This window comes from Rana temporaria, chromosome 11 (genome assembly GCF_905171775.1).
Source record: "Rana temporaria chromosome 11, aRanTem1.1, whole genome shotgun sequence".
Lineage (NCBI taxonomy): Eukaryota > Metazoa > Chordata > Amphibia > Anura > Ranidae > Rana > Rana temporaria.
The window spans coordinates 9,603,078-9,617,726 of NC_053499.1; the positions used below are offsets into that span (position 1 = coordinate 9,603,078).

At 52.3% G+C, this 14,649-nt stretch overlaps 1 protein-coding gene across 3 annotated transcripts in view; it reads right to left on the reverse strand.

Moving 5' to 3' along the window:
* Positions 1–12,375, reverse strand: part of GTF2H1 (general transcription factor IIH subunit 1) — a 37,563-nt gene extending 25,188 nt beyond the window's left edge. Inside the window, exons 1-6 of one of the 3 annotated variants that reach the window (XM_040327994.1) lie at positions 12,222–12,372; positions 9,665–9,838; positions 7,745–7,937; positions 4,898–5,060; positions 3,925–4,018; positions 592–741 (exon numbers count right to left, since the gene is read on the reverse strand). In XM_040327994.1, the coding sequence (XP_040183928.1) occupies positions 592–741; positions 3,925–4,018; positions 4,898–5,060; positions 7,745–7,937; positions 9,665–9,818 (754 nt within the window). In that variant the 5' untranslated portion in view covers positions 9,819–9,838; positions 12,222–12,372. Of the gene's footprint in view, positions 1–591; positions 742–3,924; positions 4,019–4,897; positions 5,061–7,744; positions 7,938–9,664; positions 9,839–12,221 lie in introns of all 3 variants that reach the window. The other 2 variants (XM_040327993.1, XM_040327995.1) reach the window with 2 other exon arrangements.
* Positions 12,376–14,649: the final 2,274 nt, after the last annotated feature.

Genomic DNA, 14,649 nt, shown 5'->3' on the forward strand with positions numbered 1-14,649 from the left:
ATGTTAGGTTACTGGCGTATAAGACAACCCCCGAATTTTAAGAAGAATTTCAGGGGTTAAAAAGTCGTCTTATACGCCGGAAAATACGGTATTCAGCCTGAAAAAAAAAAAAAAAATACACCACCACATCTAAGGACTAAGCTGCAATGTATTTCATTATTCCTTTTTCCTGCTTACATATACTTTAAAAGAAGAACTGCAGTTAATTTTGCTTATGTGTACCTGTGTAGGGTATGTCGTTTTATATTAGAATTATGCCAAAAACAAAAAAAATAAAATGCCACACTACAGGTAAGCAGCGACTAATATGCCCACAAAGCATGGTGCTCAGAGCCGAGCTTTAACCACATCACTGACATTTGTTCTTCAGGCAGATCAGCTGTGACATTCTAATAAGGGGGCCAAAAACAGGATCAGCCATTCAAAGTTGCACAAGTCTGACATAAGAGCAACAGCAATAATAGAGAACTGCCGTGTCCGAGTGATGTGATCAGTAAATGGCCAAGTCTTATGTTGCAAGTGCCTGGAACACACACACACCGCGCTCTCCAATCTGCCAGAAGTGTGTAAGACCTCTCACGCTCACGTTACCTTTCTCGTCTATCTTGGCGCACTCGGAAAACAAGTCTTTGGATCCCGTGTTTAGACGATCTCGGTGAAAATAATGTGACTGGAAGAATCGGGTCCAGAAATCCTTCTCCGTCATGTCGTGGGGAACATTCTCATCGTACTTGAGCTTCACTGAGAAAAAAATAATTGTTACTCTTCAAATATTCTAATCCCAACAATTTAATCATTAATATACAATGATTCAGCAGGATAAAATCAGAGATTTACTGTATTTATTGGGGTATAGCGCGCACCCCTAAAGTTGGCCAGAAAATCCTGTGGAAAAAATTATTTTGTACTTACAGTTTTGGTGTCTTGCGCGGCGGCCTCGTCGGGTGCGGCTTCGGGTGTCCTCTTCGTCGGGTCCGGCGTCCTCCTCGCTTGTTTCCCGCGGCGAGTTTGAATACTGCGCCGGCATATACCGAGCGCAGTACACTCGGGCAGGCTCGGCTACTGTCACGCTCACGTCCTGTACGTCCAGGACGTGAGCGCAGGAGGAGCCGAGACTGCCCGACTATACACGAGTGTACTGCGCTCGGTCTATGCCGGCGCAGTATTCAAACTCGGCGCGGGTATCTGCGTATATCGCGCACCCACGATTTTGCCCTGATTTTCAGGGCAAAAAAGTGCGCGGTATACGCCGATAAATACAGTATTTTTAACTCCTCCCTGCCGACATTATACATATATGGATTGGACATTTTTTTTTTTTAACCAGTTCCCGACCTCATGTACATTTACGTCAGCAGAATGGCACGGACAGGCACATCCACGTACCTGTACGTCCTCTGCTAGACGTGGGTCGGGGGTCCGATCGGGACCGCCCCCCGGTACATGCGGAGGTCGGGTCCGCTCGGGGAGCGATCCGGGACGACGGCGCGGCTATTTGTTTTTAGCCGCTCCGTCGCGATCGCTCCCCGGAGCTGAAGAACGGGGAGAGCCGTATGTAAACACGGCTTCCCCGTGCTTCACTGTGGCGGCGCATCGATCGAGTGATCCCTTTTATAGGGAAGACTCGATCGATGGTGTCAGTCCTACAGCCACACCCCCCTACACTAGTAAACACACACCAGGTGATCCCTAAATGTTACAGCGCCCCCTGTGGTTAACTCCCAAACTGCAACTGTCATTTTCACAATAAAGAATGCAATTTAAATGCATTTTTTGCTGTGAAAATGACAATGGTCCCAAAAATGTGTCAAAATTGTCCGAAGTGTCCGCCATAATGTCGCAGTCACGAAAAAAATCGCTGATCGCCGTCATTACTAGTAAAAAAAATAAAAAAAATTAAAATGCAAAAAAACTATCCCCTATTTTGTAAACGCTATAAATTTTGCGCAAACCAACCGATAAACGATTATTGCGTTTTTTTTTACCAAAAATAGGTAGAAGAATACGTATCGGCCTAAACTGAGGAAACATTTTTTTTTTATATATGTTTTTGGGGGATATTTATTATAGCAAAAAGTAAAAAATATTGCATTTTTTTTTAAATTGTCGCTCTATTTTTGTTTATAGCGCAAAAAATAAAAACCGCAGAGGTGATCACATACCACCAAAAGAAAGCTCTATTTGTGGGGAAAAAAGGACGCCAATTTTGTTTGGGAGCCACGTCGCACGACCGCGCAATTGTCTGTTAAAGCGACACAGTCCCGAACTGTAAAAACCCCTTGGGTCTTTAGCCAGCATATTGGTCCGGGGCTTAAGTGGTTAAAGGGCTCGCATGTATGCGCATCTCCCTTTGTGCTGGGGAGCTTGCCACACAGCGCACTCCCAGCACAGAGCGGCTCTCACCCGGAGTCCTGGGTCTCGGATCATTGATCGGGACCCGGAACTCCCGGTTCAGGGTCACTTGATTGCTGCGATAGCCTCCGATTGGCTTTCACAGTGATCAGTCACTACACAGTCCCGCCCTGTGTTTTCTTTCTCTCTGAATGGAGATACAGTGCATCGCCCTCTCCTTGCAGGGAGAAACAAACAAATGTGTGAAAAAAAAAAAAAAAAAAAAAAAAAGGGGGTAGGACAGGGTTTGGGTCAAGGTCAGGCACAGAATATGTAATATTGTAGTATTTACGCCCTTCTGTTCACCAGTATATATGACCTACTCATTTTTGAGGAACTCGCCGGTGAGTATGGGACAAGATGGTGATTACACAGCATGACGACTTTTGTATTTATTTGATTATTGCTTTTACGAAATTGTTTTTGTGATGTATACACTTGTATTCCAATAAAGACCTTTTTGTTTGAAAAATAAAAAAGTGAAGTCCGTAATGTGTGTCCTACTGACAGGTTCACTTCAGGCTGGGTTCACACTGAAGCAAATTGAATGCAGGTTTCTCCGTATCCAATTCACATGACAGGAGAGTGGCCGACTCTCAATGGAGACGGATCACAGAGCTCTGGGGCAGCTGTGGTCAGTGTAACGGAATGGCCCGTGATACCCAGAGACTTTTGAAGGATGCGGAGTACTCCTGTGCCAGCTTCACAAATGACTCGTGGGTCTAGGGTCATCCTATGTCCAATAGGGGCATAGGATGACTGAGAAATTATATCATGAATTACATGAGATTGGACTATAATGATAATTCATGTATTGCAGGATATCTTGGAATATTACAGGTATTTAATTCTGACTCCAACAGGTCAATAGCAGAGTGACTCATTCATGTGGGGACACATAGACTGTTGAGGTGTTAATTATGTCTGGCTCCTAAGATATTCCATTGTGCTATGCTAACTAGCCCTGTATTGTGTGAAAGTTCTATTGATGCTAATATGTGTTGTGAGTTAACACACTCTAGCTGCCATGTTGATTCATGTAGATTCAGTGCCAGAATGTCTGTCTGGGATGTGGATTGAGGGGGACTCGTTAAGCACCCATTGTGTGATGTTTTGGGTGGAGTGTTTCCTTGTCCCTGTGATTACTGCAGCATGCTTTCTAACTGTATACAATTCTGAGAGTTTACCATTAAAGCATTCATTTGTTTTGGAACCAGAAAGAGAGCTGTGCGTCTCGTTTATTCTGGGGAAATCCATATGGATCGTGTCTGCTGGATTGTCGGATAAGCGGTCGTGGGTTGGTGGAATGGAATATCGTAACGACGTTAACCCCTGACCGTTACAGTCCGCATTGCAGAAGGGTCCTGTGCGTCTTCTGGCCCCTCTCAGGTGCAAATTCAGCCAAAAATTCGGACCTGAAACGGTGAACAGACACGCACTGGACCCCCTACTGTGAGCCACGGCTACAGCTAGTGTGACCCCAGCCTCAAACTTACTTTTGGATTATATACCATCATGCACATGAAAACTTACCTGCAGGGTAGGTGCGAAATATGGACTCAATGATATCTGTAGTGAGGTTATATCTCAGGCCATTGCATCCATCAGTCTGAGGACGAACATCCGCCTTTAAAAATAAAGAACACATAACTACATGTTGACAAACGCATATCCCTCAAGGTGTCCGACAGACGTCTGCACTGCTACTTTGTCAGAAAACAGTAAGAAGGAGGGAGATTCCTTATATCACATGAACAGAACCTTTAACCACTTCCATACCGGGCCTATTCTGGCACTTCTCTCCTACATGTAAAACATTATTTTTTTTTTTTTACTGAGAACCCCCAAAACATTATATACGTTTTTTGAGCAGACACCCACCCTACGGAATAAAAACATTTTTGTCTACGGCGCAGGCACACTTTAGAAACGGCGATCTTGCCATTTCGAAAGGAGATTGTGCCGTTACTGGTGGGAGTGACTTCATCGCGGCTTCGGCCAATCACAGCAGCGGAGCCGCGATACCCGGAAGGAAGAGGGTGAAAGATGGACGCTTCATGGAACAGTGGACAGCAGTGACATCGCAGGGTTCCGTTTCAGGTAAGTGACACATAATGGGCCACTATGCGATGCATACTAGCCCATTATGCCTTACCTTTGCAGGAAAATAAAGAGGAAGTAAAACCCATCAAACGCTGCATATAGAAGCACCCTATGATGTAAAGTAAGGGGGGTGTCAGATGTCATATGTTTTGTTACACCAAATAAACACAATGTCAATTGTGGACTTATCCATTAAGGGGTCTAAAGCTGGGTACACACAGGCGGAAAAGTGTCAAAAACGGTTGGTTCGGCAGGAATCGGATGACTTTTGGCAAGTGTGTAGAGCCGTCTGTCTTGCGACCAGCTTCTGATGAACGAGCATGCTGGAAAACCAGCATCTGATCAGTGCGGGCAGCCAATGGCTACCAGCACTGACTGATCTCTGTGTTCTGAATACACTCACCAGGAAAGCTGCAGAAATCCCCACTTCCTGCTTGCTGTTCGACACGGTGCTGTCCAGGGAGTTTAGATTAAGACGATTGGTCCAAAATTCCTCAGCGCCGATCACCTGACTGACAACAAGGTCTTTGTAGAGTTGGAACAAGACGGGGTCCTCCTTCAGCATCCTTAAAGGAAAAAAAAAAGTCAGACTTCAGAATCTAAAACAGTGTATGGAGCGAGCGAAGGGAAACCGACCGTATCCATGGTGACTAGAAATACAAGGTTGTGCTTCCAACATTTCAATGCTAAATAACTTGTAGTCAACATAACAACTTACAATACATACAAACTATTCTCACTGAAAGAAAACAAAGTTAATCTCTACAAAGATGGAGGCATTTTCCTCCTCCTCCTCCAGATCCCCTATACCTCTCCTCCTCCAGATCCCCTATACCTCTCCTCCTCCAGATCCCCTATACCTCTCCTCCTCCAGATCCCCTATACCCCTCCTCCTCCAGATCCCCTATACCCCTCCTCCTCCAGATCCCCTATACCCCTCCTCCTCCAGATCCCCTATACCCCTCCTCCTCATCCCCTATACCCCTCCTCCTCCTCCTCCAGATCCCCTATACCCCTCCTCCTCCTCCTCCTCCTCCAGATCCCCATTACCCCTCCTCCTCCTCCCCTATACCCCTCCTCCTCCTCCTCCTCCTCCTCCAGATCCCCTTTACCCCTCCTCCTCCTCCTCCAGATCCCCTATACCCCTCCTCCTCCTCCTCCAGATCCCCTATACCCCTCCTCCTCCTCCTCCAGATCCCCTATACCCCTCCTCCTCCAGATCCCCTATACCCCTCCTCCTCCTCCAGATCCCCTATACCCCTCCTCCTCCTCCAGATCCCCTATACCCCTCCTCCAGATCCCCTATACCTCTCCTCCTCTTCCAGATCCCCTATACCTCTCCTCCTCTTCCTTCAGATCCCCTATACCTCTCCTCCTCCTCCAGATCCCCTATACCTCTCCTCCTCCAGATCCCCTATACCCCTCCTCCTCCAGATCCCCTATACCCCTCCTCCTCCAGATCCCCTATACCCCCCCTCCTCCTCCTCCAGATCCCCTATACCCCTCCTCCTCATCCCCTATACCCCTCCTCCTCCTCCTCCAGATCCCCTATACCCCTCCTCCTCCTCCTCCAGATCCCCTATACCCCTCCTCCTCCTCCTCATCCCCTATACCCCTCCTCCTCCTCCTCCAGATCCCCTATACCCCTCCTCCTCCTCCTCCTCCAGATCCCCTTTACCCCTCCTCCTCCTCCCCTATACCCCTCCTCCTCCTCCTCCTCCTCCTCCTCCAGATCCCCTTTACCCCTCCTCCTCCTCCTCCAGATCCCCTATACCCCTCCTCCTCCTCCTCCAGATCCCCTATACCCCTCCTCCTCCTCCTCCTCCTCCAGATCCCCTATACCCCTCCTCCTCCAGATCCCCTATACCCCTCCTCCTCCTCCTCCTCCTCCAGATCCCCTATACCCCTCCTCCTCCTCCTCCTCCTCCAGATCCCCTATACCCCTCCTCCAGATCCCCTATACCTCTCCTCCTCTTCCAGATCCCCTATACCTCTCCTCCTCTTCCTTCAGATCCCCTATACCTCTCCTCCTCCAGATCCCCTATACCTCTCCTCCTCCAGATCCCCTATACCTCTCCTCCTCCAGATCCCCTATACCCCTCCTCCTCCAGATCCCCTATACCCCTCCTCCTCCAGATCCCCTATACCCCTCCTCCTCCAGATCCCCTATACCCCCCCTCCTCCTCCAGATCCCCTATACCCCTCCTCCTCATCCCCTATACCCCTCCTCCTCCAGATCCCCTATACCCCTCCTCCTCCTCCAGATCCCCTATACCCCTCCTCCTCCTCCTCCTCCAGATCCCCTATACCCCTCCTCCTCCTCCTCCAGATCCCCTTTACCCCTCCTCCTCCTCCTCCAGATCCCCTATACCCCTCCTCCTCCAGATCCCCTATACCCCTCCTCCTCCTCCTCCAGATCCCCTATACCCCTCCTCCAGATCCCCTATACCCCTCCTCCTCCTCCTCCAGATCCCCTATACCCCTCCTCCTCCTCCTCCAGATCCCCTATACCTCTCCTCCTCTTCCAGATCCCCTATACCTCTCCTCCTCTTCCTTCAGATCCCCTATACCTCTCCTCCTCCTCCAGATCCCCTATACCCCTCCTCCAGATCCCCTATACCCCTCCTCCAGATCCCCTATACCTCTCCTCCAGATCCCCTATACCTCTCCTCCAGATCCCCTATACCTCTCCTCCAGATCCCCTATACCTCTCCTCCAGATCCCCTATACCTCTCCTCCAGATCCCCTATACCTCTCCTCCAGATCCCCTATACCTCTCCTCCTCCTCCAGATCCCCTATACCTCTCCTCCTCCTCCAGATCCCCTATACCTCTCCTCCTCCTCCAGATCCCCTATACCTCTCCTCCTCCTCCAGATCCCCTATACCTCTCCTCCTCCTCCAGATCCCCTATACCTCTCCTCCTCCTCCAGATCCCCTATACCCCTCCTCCTCCTCCAGATCCCCTATACCTCTCCTCCTCCTCCAGATCCCCTATACCTCTCCTCCTCCTCCAGATCCCCTATACCTCTCCTCCTCCTCCAGATCCCCTATACCTCTCCTCCTCCTCCAGATCCCCTATACCTCTCCTCCTCCTCCAGATCCCCTATACCTCTCCTCCTCCTCCAGATCCCCTATACCTCTCCTCCTCCTCCAGATCCCCTATACCTCTCCTCCTCCTCCAGATCCCCTATACCTCTCCTCCTCCTCCAGATCCCCTATACCTCTCCTCCTCCTCCAGATCCCCTATACCTGTTTTTCTCCTCCAGCTCCTTGTTGGCCTTCCTTTTGAATTTGGGAAGCAGCTGCTGCAGAAGCTCTTTCACGGCATCTCTTTCTTTTATTGCTGTGCTTTCATTCGAGAAATGGAAGTTTGATGACTCCCCCGCGTGGAGGACAAGTTGCAGCTGGACTTTCGCTTTGCCATCTGGGCTGATCTTTTGACCTGGAGGCAAACACAGACAGGCACTGGTAAAGTCAAAGTGCTGAGAATAATCTCTACCCCCCCCCCCCAAGTGGATGAAGTCACTGCTGTCTAGCGAATGGATAGGCTGCATTCTCAGTGATGTCACCGGTCTCTAACGAATGGATAGACTGTTCTCATTGAGGTCACCAGCCTTTAGTGCAGGGGTAAGCAACCTGGGGCCTTCCAGCTGTTGCAAAACTGTGTGCCTACCCCATGATTTCCAATGAGTACCATTTATATCTGTGCGACTTCAAAACTTCAAAACTAGCCCCTGTACTACTTTGGTCCATAGACCTCAAGTTCACACAGACCTTCCATAACATCGCGTCAAAGTCGCGGTAGCGTGAAAGGGGCCTAATGCTTGCAGCACAAGGTTTAAAAATACTCAATCTTGATTGGGAAAGTGAATTTCTACTGTAACGCAGGATTACATACGCTCATGACCTATATGTGCTGCGCTTTCCATTTAGTAGTGCAGCACAAATACTGTGCCTCGCTGCTCCGGCCAATTGGGTGCAGATCTACAGATCAGCTCATCTCAGTTTGTGGGTGGCTTGTTCCGCCAGTGATTAGACGGCCATCAAAAGAAAGCAAAGAGTCGTCATCACCAGGAAACAGGGACCAGTGAACAGCAGGAATTTAAAAAAAATAGAATTAACCACTTAAGGACCGCCTCCTGCACATTTGCGTCGGCAGAATGGCACGGCTGGGCACAAGCACGCACCTGTACGTCCTCTTTAAAGAGCCCAGCCGTGGGTCGCGGGCGCGACCCGGTCCGAAGCTCTGTGACCGCGACGATCGCCGCTGGAGTCCCGCGATCGGTCCCCGGAGCTGAAGAACGAGGAGAGGTGTGTGTAAACACAGCTTCCCCGTTCTTCACTGTGGTGCTGTCATTGATCGTGAGTTCTCCAATATAGGGAAACAAGATCAATGACGTCACACCTACAGCCACACCCCCCTACAGTTAGAAACACATATGAGGTCACACTTAACCCCTTCAGCACCCCCCTAGTGGTTAACTCCCAAACTGCAATTGTCATTTAAACCGTAAACAATGCATTTTTATAGCATTTTTTGCTGTGAAAATGACAATGGTCCCATAAATGTGTCAAAATTGTCTGATGTGTCCGCCATAATGTCGCAGTCACGAAAAAAAAAAAAAAAAAAACGCTGATCGCCGCCATTAGTAGTAAAAAAAATAATTATTAATAAAAAAGCAAAAAAATATCCCCTATTTTGAAAACACTATAAATTTTGCGCAAACCAATCGATAAACGCTTAACGCAATTTTTTATTACCAAAAATAGTTAGAAGAATACGTATCGGCCTAAACTGAGGAAAAAAATATATATTTTTTATATATTTTTGGGGGATATTTATTATAGCAAAAAAATATATATATATTGCATTTTTTTCAAAATTGTCGCTCTATTTTTGTTTATAGCGCAAAAAATAAAAACCGCAGAGGTGATCAAATATCACCAAAAGAAAGCTCTATTTGTGGGGGGGAAAGGGCGCCAATTTTGTTTGGGAGCCACGTCGCACGACCATGCAATTGTCAGTTACAGCGACGCAGTGCCGAATCGCAAAAACTGTCCGGGTCCTTTACCTGCATTTTGGTCCGGGGCTTAAGTGGTTAAGTTTCTCACCAACTTGGAAGGCGCCTGAAACTCCACCATGGCCCCCCCCTTACAGAGGATACTTACACTTGATGTCTGCATACAGGTGGCTCACTGTGAACCGGTCCTTGCCTTCAGGGGCCCAGGCAATCCTCTCCGCCATCAGGTAAAGGGCCCCATCTTGTTTCTTCTGACGCACCTTCTTCACGATCAGTAACACTTCTTCGGATGATGTGGCCATGGTGGCGGTGCAAACGGCTGCTGGGGGGGGGATGTAGACAGGACAGGTGAGTTACGAGCTCGGCAACATATGGAAAGACAATAAAGAACAGAAGGGAAGTACTGGCAGGAGAAATGTAATGGATAATCTGATGAGTCATCACACAGCGAGGAGCGGAGATCAGAGCGCCGTCAGAACAAACACACGTTCACATTACAGAAAGCTGTGCTAGGATGTGCACTGTGACAATAAAGTTTTCTTATTCAATTATATACAGCTTGACGGGGGACGGTATACAACATCAAGATGAAGTTTAATCTGCTTTTATATTTTACCTTCACCTAGTCGTGGCCCGCCCCCCCCCCCCCCATCAAGAAGGTAATGATCCTTTTTTTAACCACTTGCCGACCAGCTCACGCACATGTACATCGGCAGAATGGCTTGTGTGGGCAAAATTCCTCCATACGGGCGCGCAAAGCCAGCGCAACGCGCCCGCCGCGAGCTCCATGACCGTGCCCACGCTGACTTGATGTCCGCCGATGTCCTACAGAACATCTCTACTGCCGCCACCGCCTTTCTGAGGTGATCAAATACCAACAAAAGAAACCTCTATTTGCCCATGGGGCACTGAATGGCAACATGGGACTGGCACTGGGATAAACAAGTGATGCCCAGCATTGCCATCAGTGCCACCCCTCAGTGCCCACCTATCAGTGCCCATCTGTGCCACCTCTGCAGAACATCTCTACAGAACATCTCTACTGCCACCTTTGCAGAACATCTCTACTGCCACCTCTGCAGAACATCTCTACTGCCACCGCCGCCTCTCTCTCCCCCCGCAGAACATCTCTACTGCCACCGCCGCCTCTCTCCCCGCAGAACATCTCTACCGCCGCCTTTCTCTCTCCCCGCAGAACATCTCTACCGCCACCTCTCTTCCCGCAGAACATCTCTACCGCCACCTCTCCCCCCCCGCAGAACATCTCTACTGCCACCACCACCTCTCTCTCTCTCCCCGCAGAACATCTCTACCGCCACCTCTCTCTCCCCCCGCAGAACATCTCTACCGCCGCCTTTCTCTCTCCCCGCAGAACATCTCTACCGCTGCCTTTCTCTCTCCCCGCAGAACATCTCTACCGCCGCCTTTCTCTCTCCCCGCAGAACATCTCTACCGCCGCCTCTCTCCCCGCAGAACTTCTCTACTACCACCGCCGCCTGCCTCTCTCTCTCTCCGCAGAACATCTCTACCGCCGCCTCTCTCCCCCCGCAGAACATCTCTACTGCCACCACCACCTCTCTCTCTCTCTCCCCGCAGAACATCTCTACCGCCACCTCTCTCTCCCCCTGCAGAACATCTCTACCGCCGCCTTTCTCTCTCTCCGCAGAACATCTCTACCGCCGCCTTTCTCTCTCTCCGCAGAACATCTCTACCGCCGCCTTTCTCTCTCTCCGCAGAACATCTCTACCGCCGCCTTTCTCTCTCTCCGCAGAACATCTCTACCGCCGCCTTTCTCTCTCTCCGCAGAACATCTCTACCGCCGCCTTTCTCTCTCCCCGCAGAACTTCTCTACCGCCGCCTCTCTCCCCACAGAACTTCTCTACTACCACCACCGCCTGCCTCTCTCTCTCTCCGCAGAACATCTCTACTGCCGTCGCCTCTCCCTAGACAGAACAACTCTACTGCCACCTCTCTCCCCGCAGAACATCTCTAACACCGCCTCTCTCTCTACAGAACATCTCTACTGCCGTCGCCACCTCTCCCTCTGCAGAACATCTCTACTGTAACCCCTGCAGACCATCTCTCCACTCACAGCATCCCCTATTTCTGCAGAACATCTTTGCTGTCACCCCTCTACCTTCTATGCAGAACATCTCTACTACCACCACCGCCTTTCTCTCTATGCAGAACATCTCTACTACCACCACCGCCTTTCTCTCTCCCCGCAGAACATCTCTACCGCCGCCTCTCTCTCTCTGCAGAACATCTCTACTGTAACCCCTGCCTCCATCTCTGCAGACCATCTCTCCACTCACACCATCCCCTATTTCTGCAGAACATCTTTGCTTTCACCCCTCTACCTTCTATGCAGAACATCTCTCCCATCTGCCACCCTTGCAGAACATCTCTTAATCCCCCCCATCTCTGCAGAACATCCCTTCTGCCACCACACTCCCATATCTGCAGACCATCGCTTCCATTGAACCCTCTTCTCTCCAGTCAGAGCATTTCACCCCTCTGCAGAACATCTCCCCCATCTGCCATCTCTGCAGAACATCTCTTCACTCCCCTCCCTCTCTGCAGAACGTCTCTCCTGTCACCCCTCCCCGCAGAGTCTCTCTCCTCCGGCGGTGGGTAGGTGGGGTGTATTGGAAGACATACTACCGGTAGAGGGGAAGTGGGGTGGGGGGAGGACAGACACATACCGCTCCGGTCAGACGCACAACGGCTCCATGCTCCCCGGCGGCCCCTCTAGCCGCTTCCTCTTCCCTTCCTCCAGCTCTGTGTACGAAGCCCCGCACCGACCAATCCAACCTTCCCCACACGCCGCTCCGCATTGGCTGCCCGGGAGGTCACATGACACCTCTGACAGGCAAGCTTAGGTACCGGGCTGCTCATTGGGTGACGGTGGTCACCTGCCGGGCTCAGGGCGGAGTTGCGGGCGGAGGAGCGTTGGGTTGGAGCTCTGTGGTCACGCGGTAGATGGAAGCCCAGCAATCCATGAACGACGTCTAGAATGTGGGCGTGGCTATAGGCTTGATAAACGGGAAGTATAAATGTGACGCGCTTCCTCCACCAACAAAATGGCCGCCTTAGTTCTCTGCCTCGGGATTATGCCTTATAAACTCCGTCATTGCCTTTAAATACTGATATAAATGGCGGCAAGGGGCCCCCGAATGTGTAAAATAAGAAAGTAACAAATTATTATGACATTAACATTAAAGTGGAACTTTACTCAGAGCCAGAGGTGCAGGTGAGTGGTCATGTCTGAGGAGGTGATGATCTGCTGGATGTTCTGGGGGGGGTACAGAGCACTGTGTTGGAGGTTCACATCAGAGTCCTGTGCCATGTCTGCGCCCCTCACCCGCTGTGTTTGCTCCCTTCCTCACCCGCCATGTCTGCACCCCTCCTCACCCGCCATGTCTGCACCCCCTCACCCGCCATGTCTGCACCAGTCCTCACCCGCCATGTCTTCACCCGTCATGTCTGCACCCGTCCTCACCCGCCATGTCTTCACCCGTCATGTCTGCACCCGTCCTCACCCGCCATGTCTGCACACGTCCTCACCCGCCATGTCTGCACCCGTCCTCACCCGTCATGTCTGCACCCGTCCTCACCCGCCATGTCTGCACCCCTCCTCACCCGCCATGTCTGCACCCCTCCTCACCCGCCATGTCTGCACCCCTCCTCACCCGCCATGTCTGCACCCGTCCTCACCCGCCATGTCTGCACCCGTCCTCACCCGCCATGTCTGCACCCCCTCACCCGCCATGTCTGCACCCGTCCTCACCCGTCATGTCTGCACCCGTCCTCACCCATCATGTCTGCACCCGTCCTCACCCGCCATGTCTGCACCCCTCCTCACCCGCCATGTCTGCACCCGTCCTCACCCGTCATGTCTGCACCCGTCCTCACCCACCATGTCTGCACCCGTCCTCACCCGTCATGTCTACACCCGTCCTCACCCGCCATGTCTGCACCCGTCCTCACCCGCCATGTCTGCACCCCTCCTCACCCTCCGTGTCTGCTCCCTCCCTCACCCGCCATGTCTGCACCCCTCCTCACCCGCTGTGTCTGCACCCGTCCTCACCCGTCATGTCTGCACCCCTCCTCACCCGCCATATCTGCACCCGTCCTCACCCGTCATGTCTGCACCCCTCCTCACCCGCCATGTCTGCACCCGTCCTCACCCGCCATGTCTGCACCCCTTCTCACCCGCCATGTCTGCACCCCTCCTCACCCGCCATGTCTGCTCCCTCCCTCACCAGCCACGTCTGCATCCCTCCTCACCCTCCGTGTCTGCTCCCTCCCTCACCTGCCATGTCTGCACCCCTCCTCACCCGCCATGTCTGCACCCCTCCTCGTCCTCCGTGTCTGCTCCCTCCCTCACCCGCCAATGCCGTGTCTGCACCCCCCTCCCGCCCGTCGTGTCTGCACCCCTCCTCACCCTCCGTGTCTGCTCCCTCCCTCACCCGCCGTGTCTGCGCCCTTGCTCATCCGCCATGTCTGCATCCCCTCACCCGCCAATGCCGTGTCTGCACCCCCCTCTCGCCCGTCGTGTCTGCACCCCCCCCCTCACCTGCCATGTCTTCACCTGCCATGTCTGCCCCCCCCTCTCGCCCGCCGTGTCTGCCCCCCCTCTCGCCCGCCGTGTCTGCCCTCCCCTTCTTGCCTGCCGTGTCTGCACCCCTCCTCACCCGCTGTGTCTGCGCCCCCCTCTTGCCCGCCATTTCTGCGCCCCCTCTCGCCCGCCATGTCTGTGCCCCCCCTCACCTGCCATGTCTTTATCCTCCATATCCGCACCTGCCGTGTCTGCACCCCTTTCACCCACCGTGTCTGCACCTCCCCTCTCGCCCGCCGTTTCTGCACCCCCCCTCACCCGCTGTGTCTGCGCCCCCTCTCGCCCGCCGTGTCTGCACCCCCCCTCTTGCCCGCCGTGTCTGCACCCCCCCTCTTGCCTGCCGTGTCTGCACCCCCCTCTCGCCCGCCGTGTCTGCACCTCCCCTCTCGCCCGCCGTTTCTGCACCCCCCCTCACCCGCTGTGTCTGCGCCCCCCTCTCACCCGCCGTGTCTGCACCCCCCCCCTCTTGCCTGCCGTGTCTGCACCCCCCTCTCGCCCGCCGTGTCTGCACC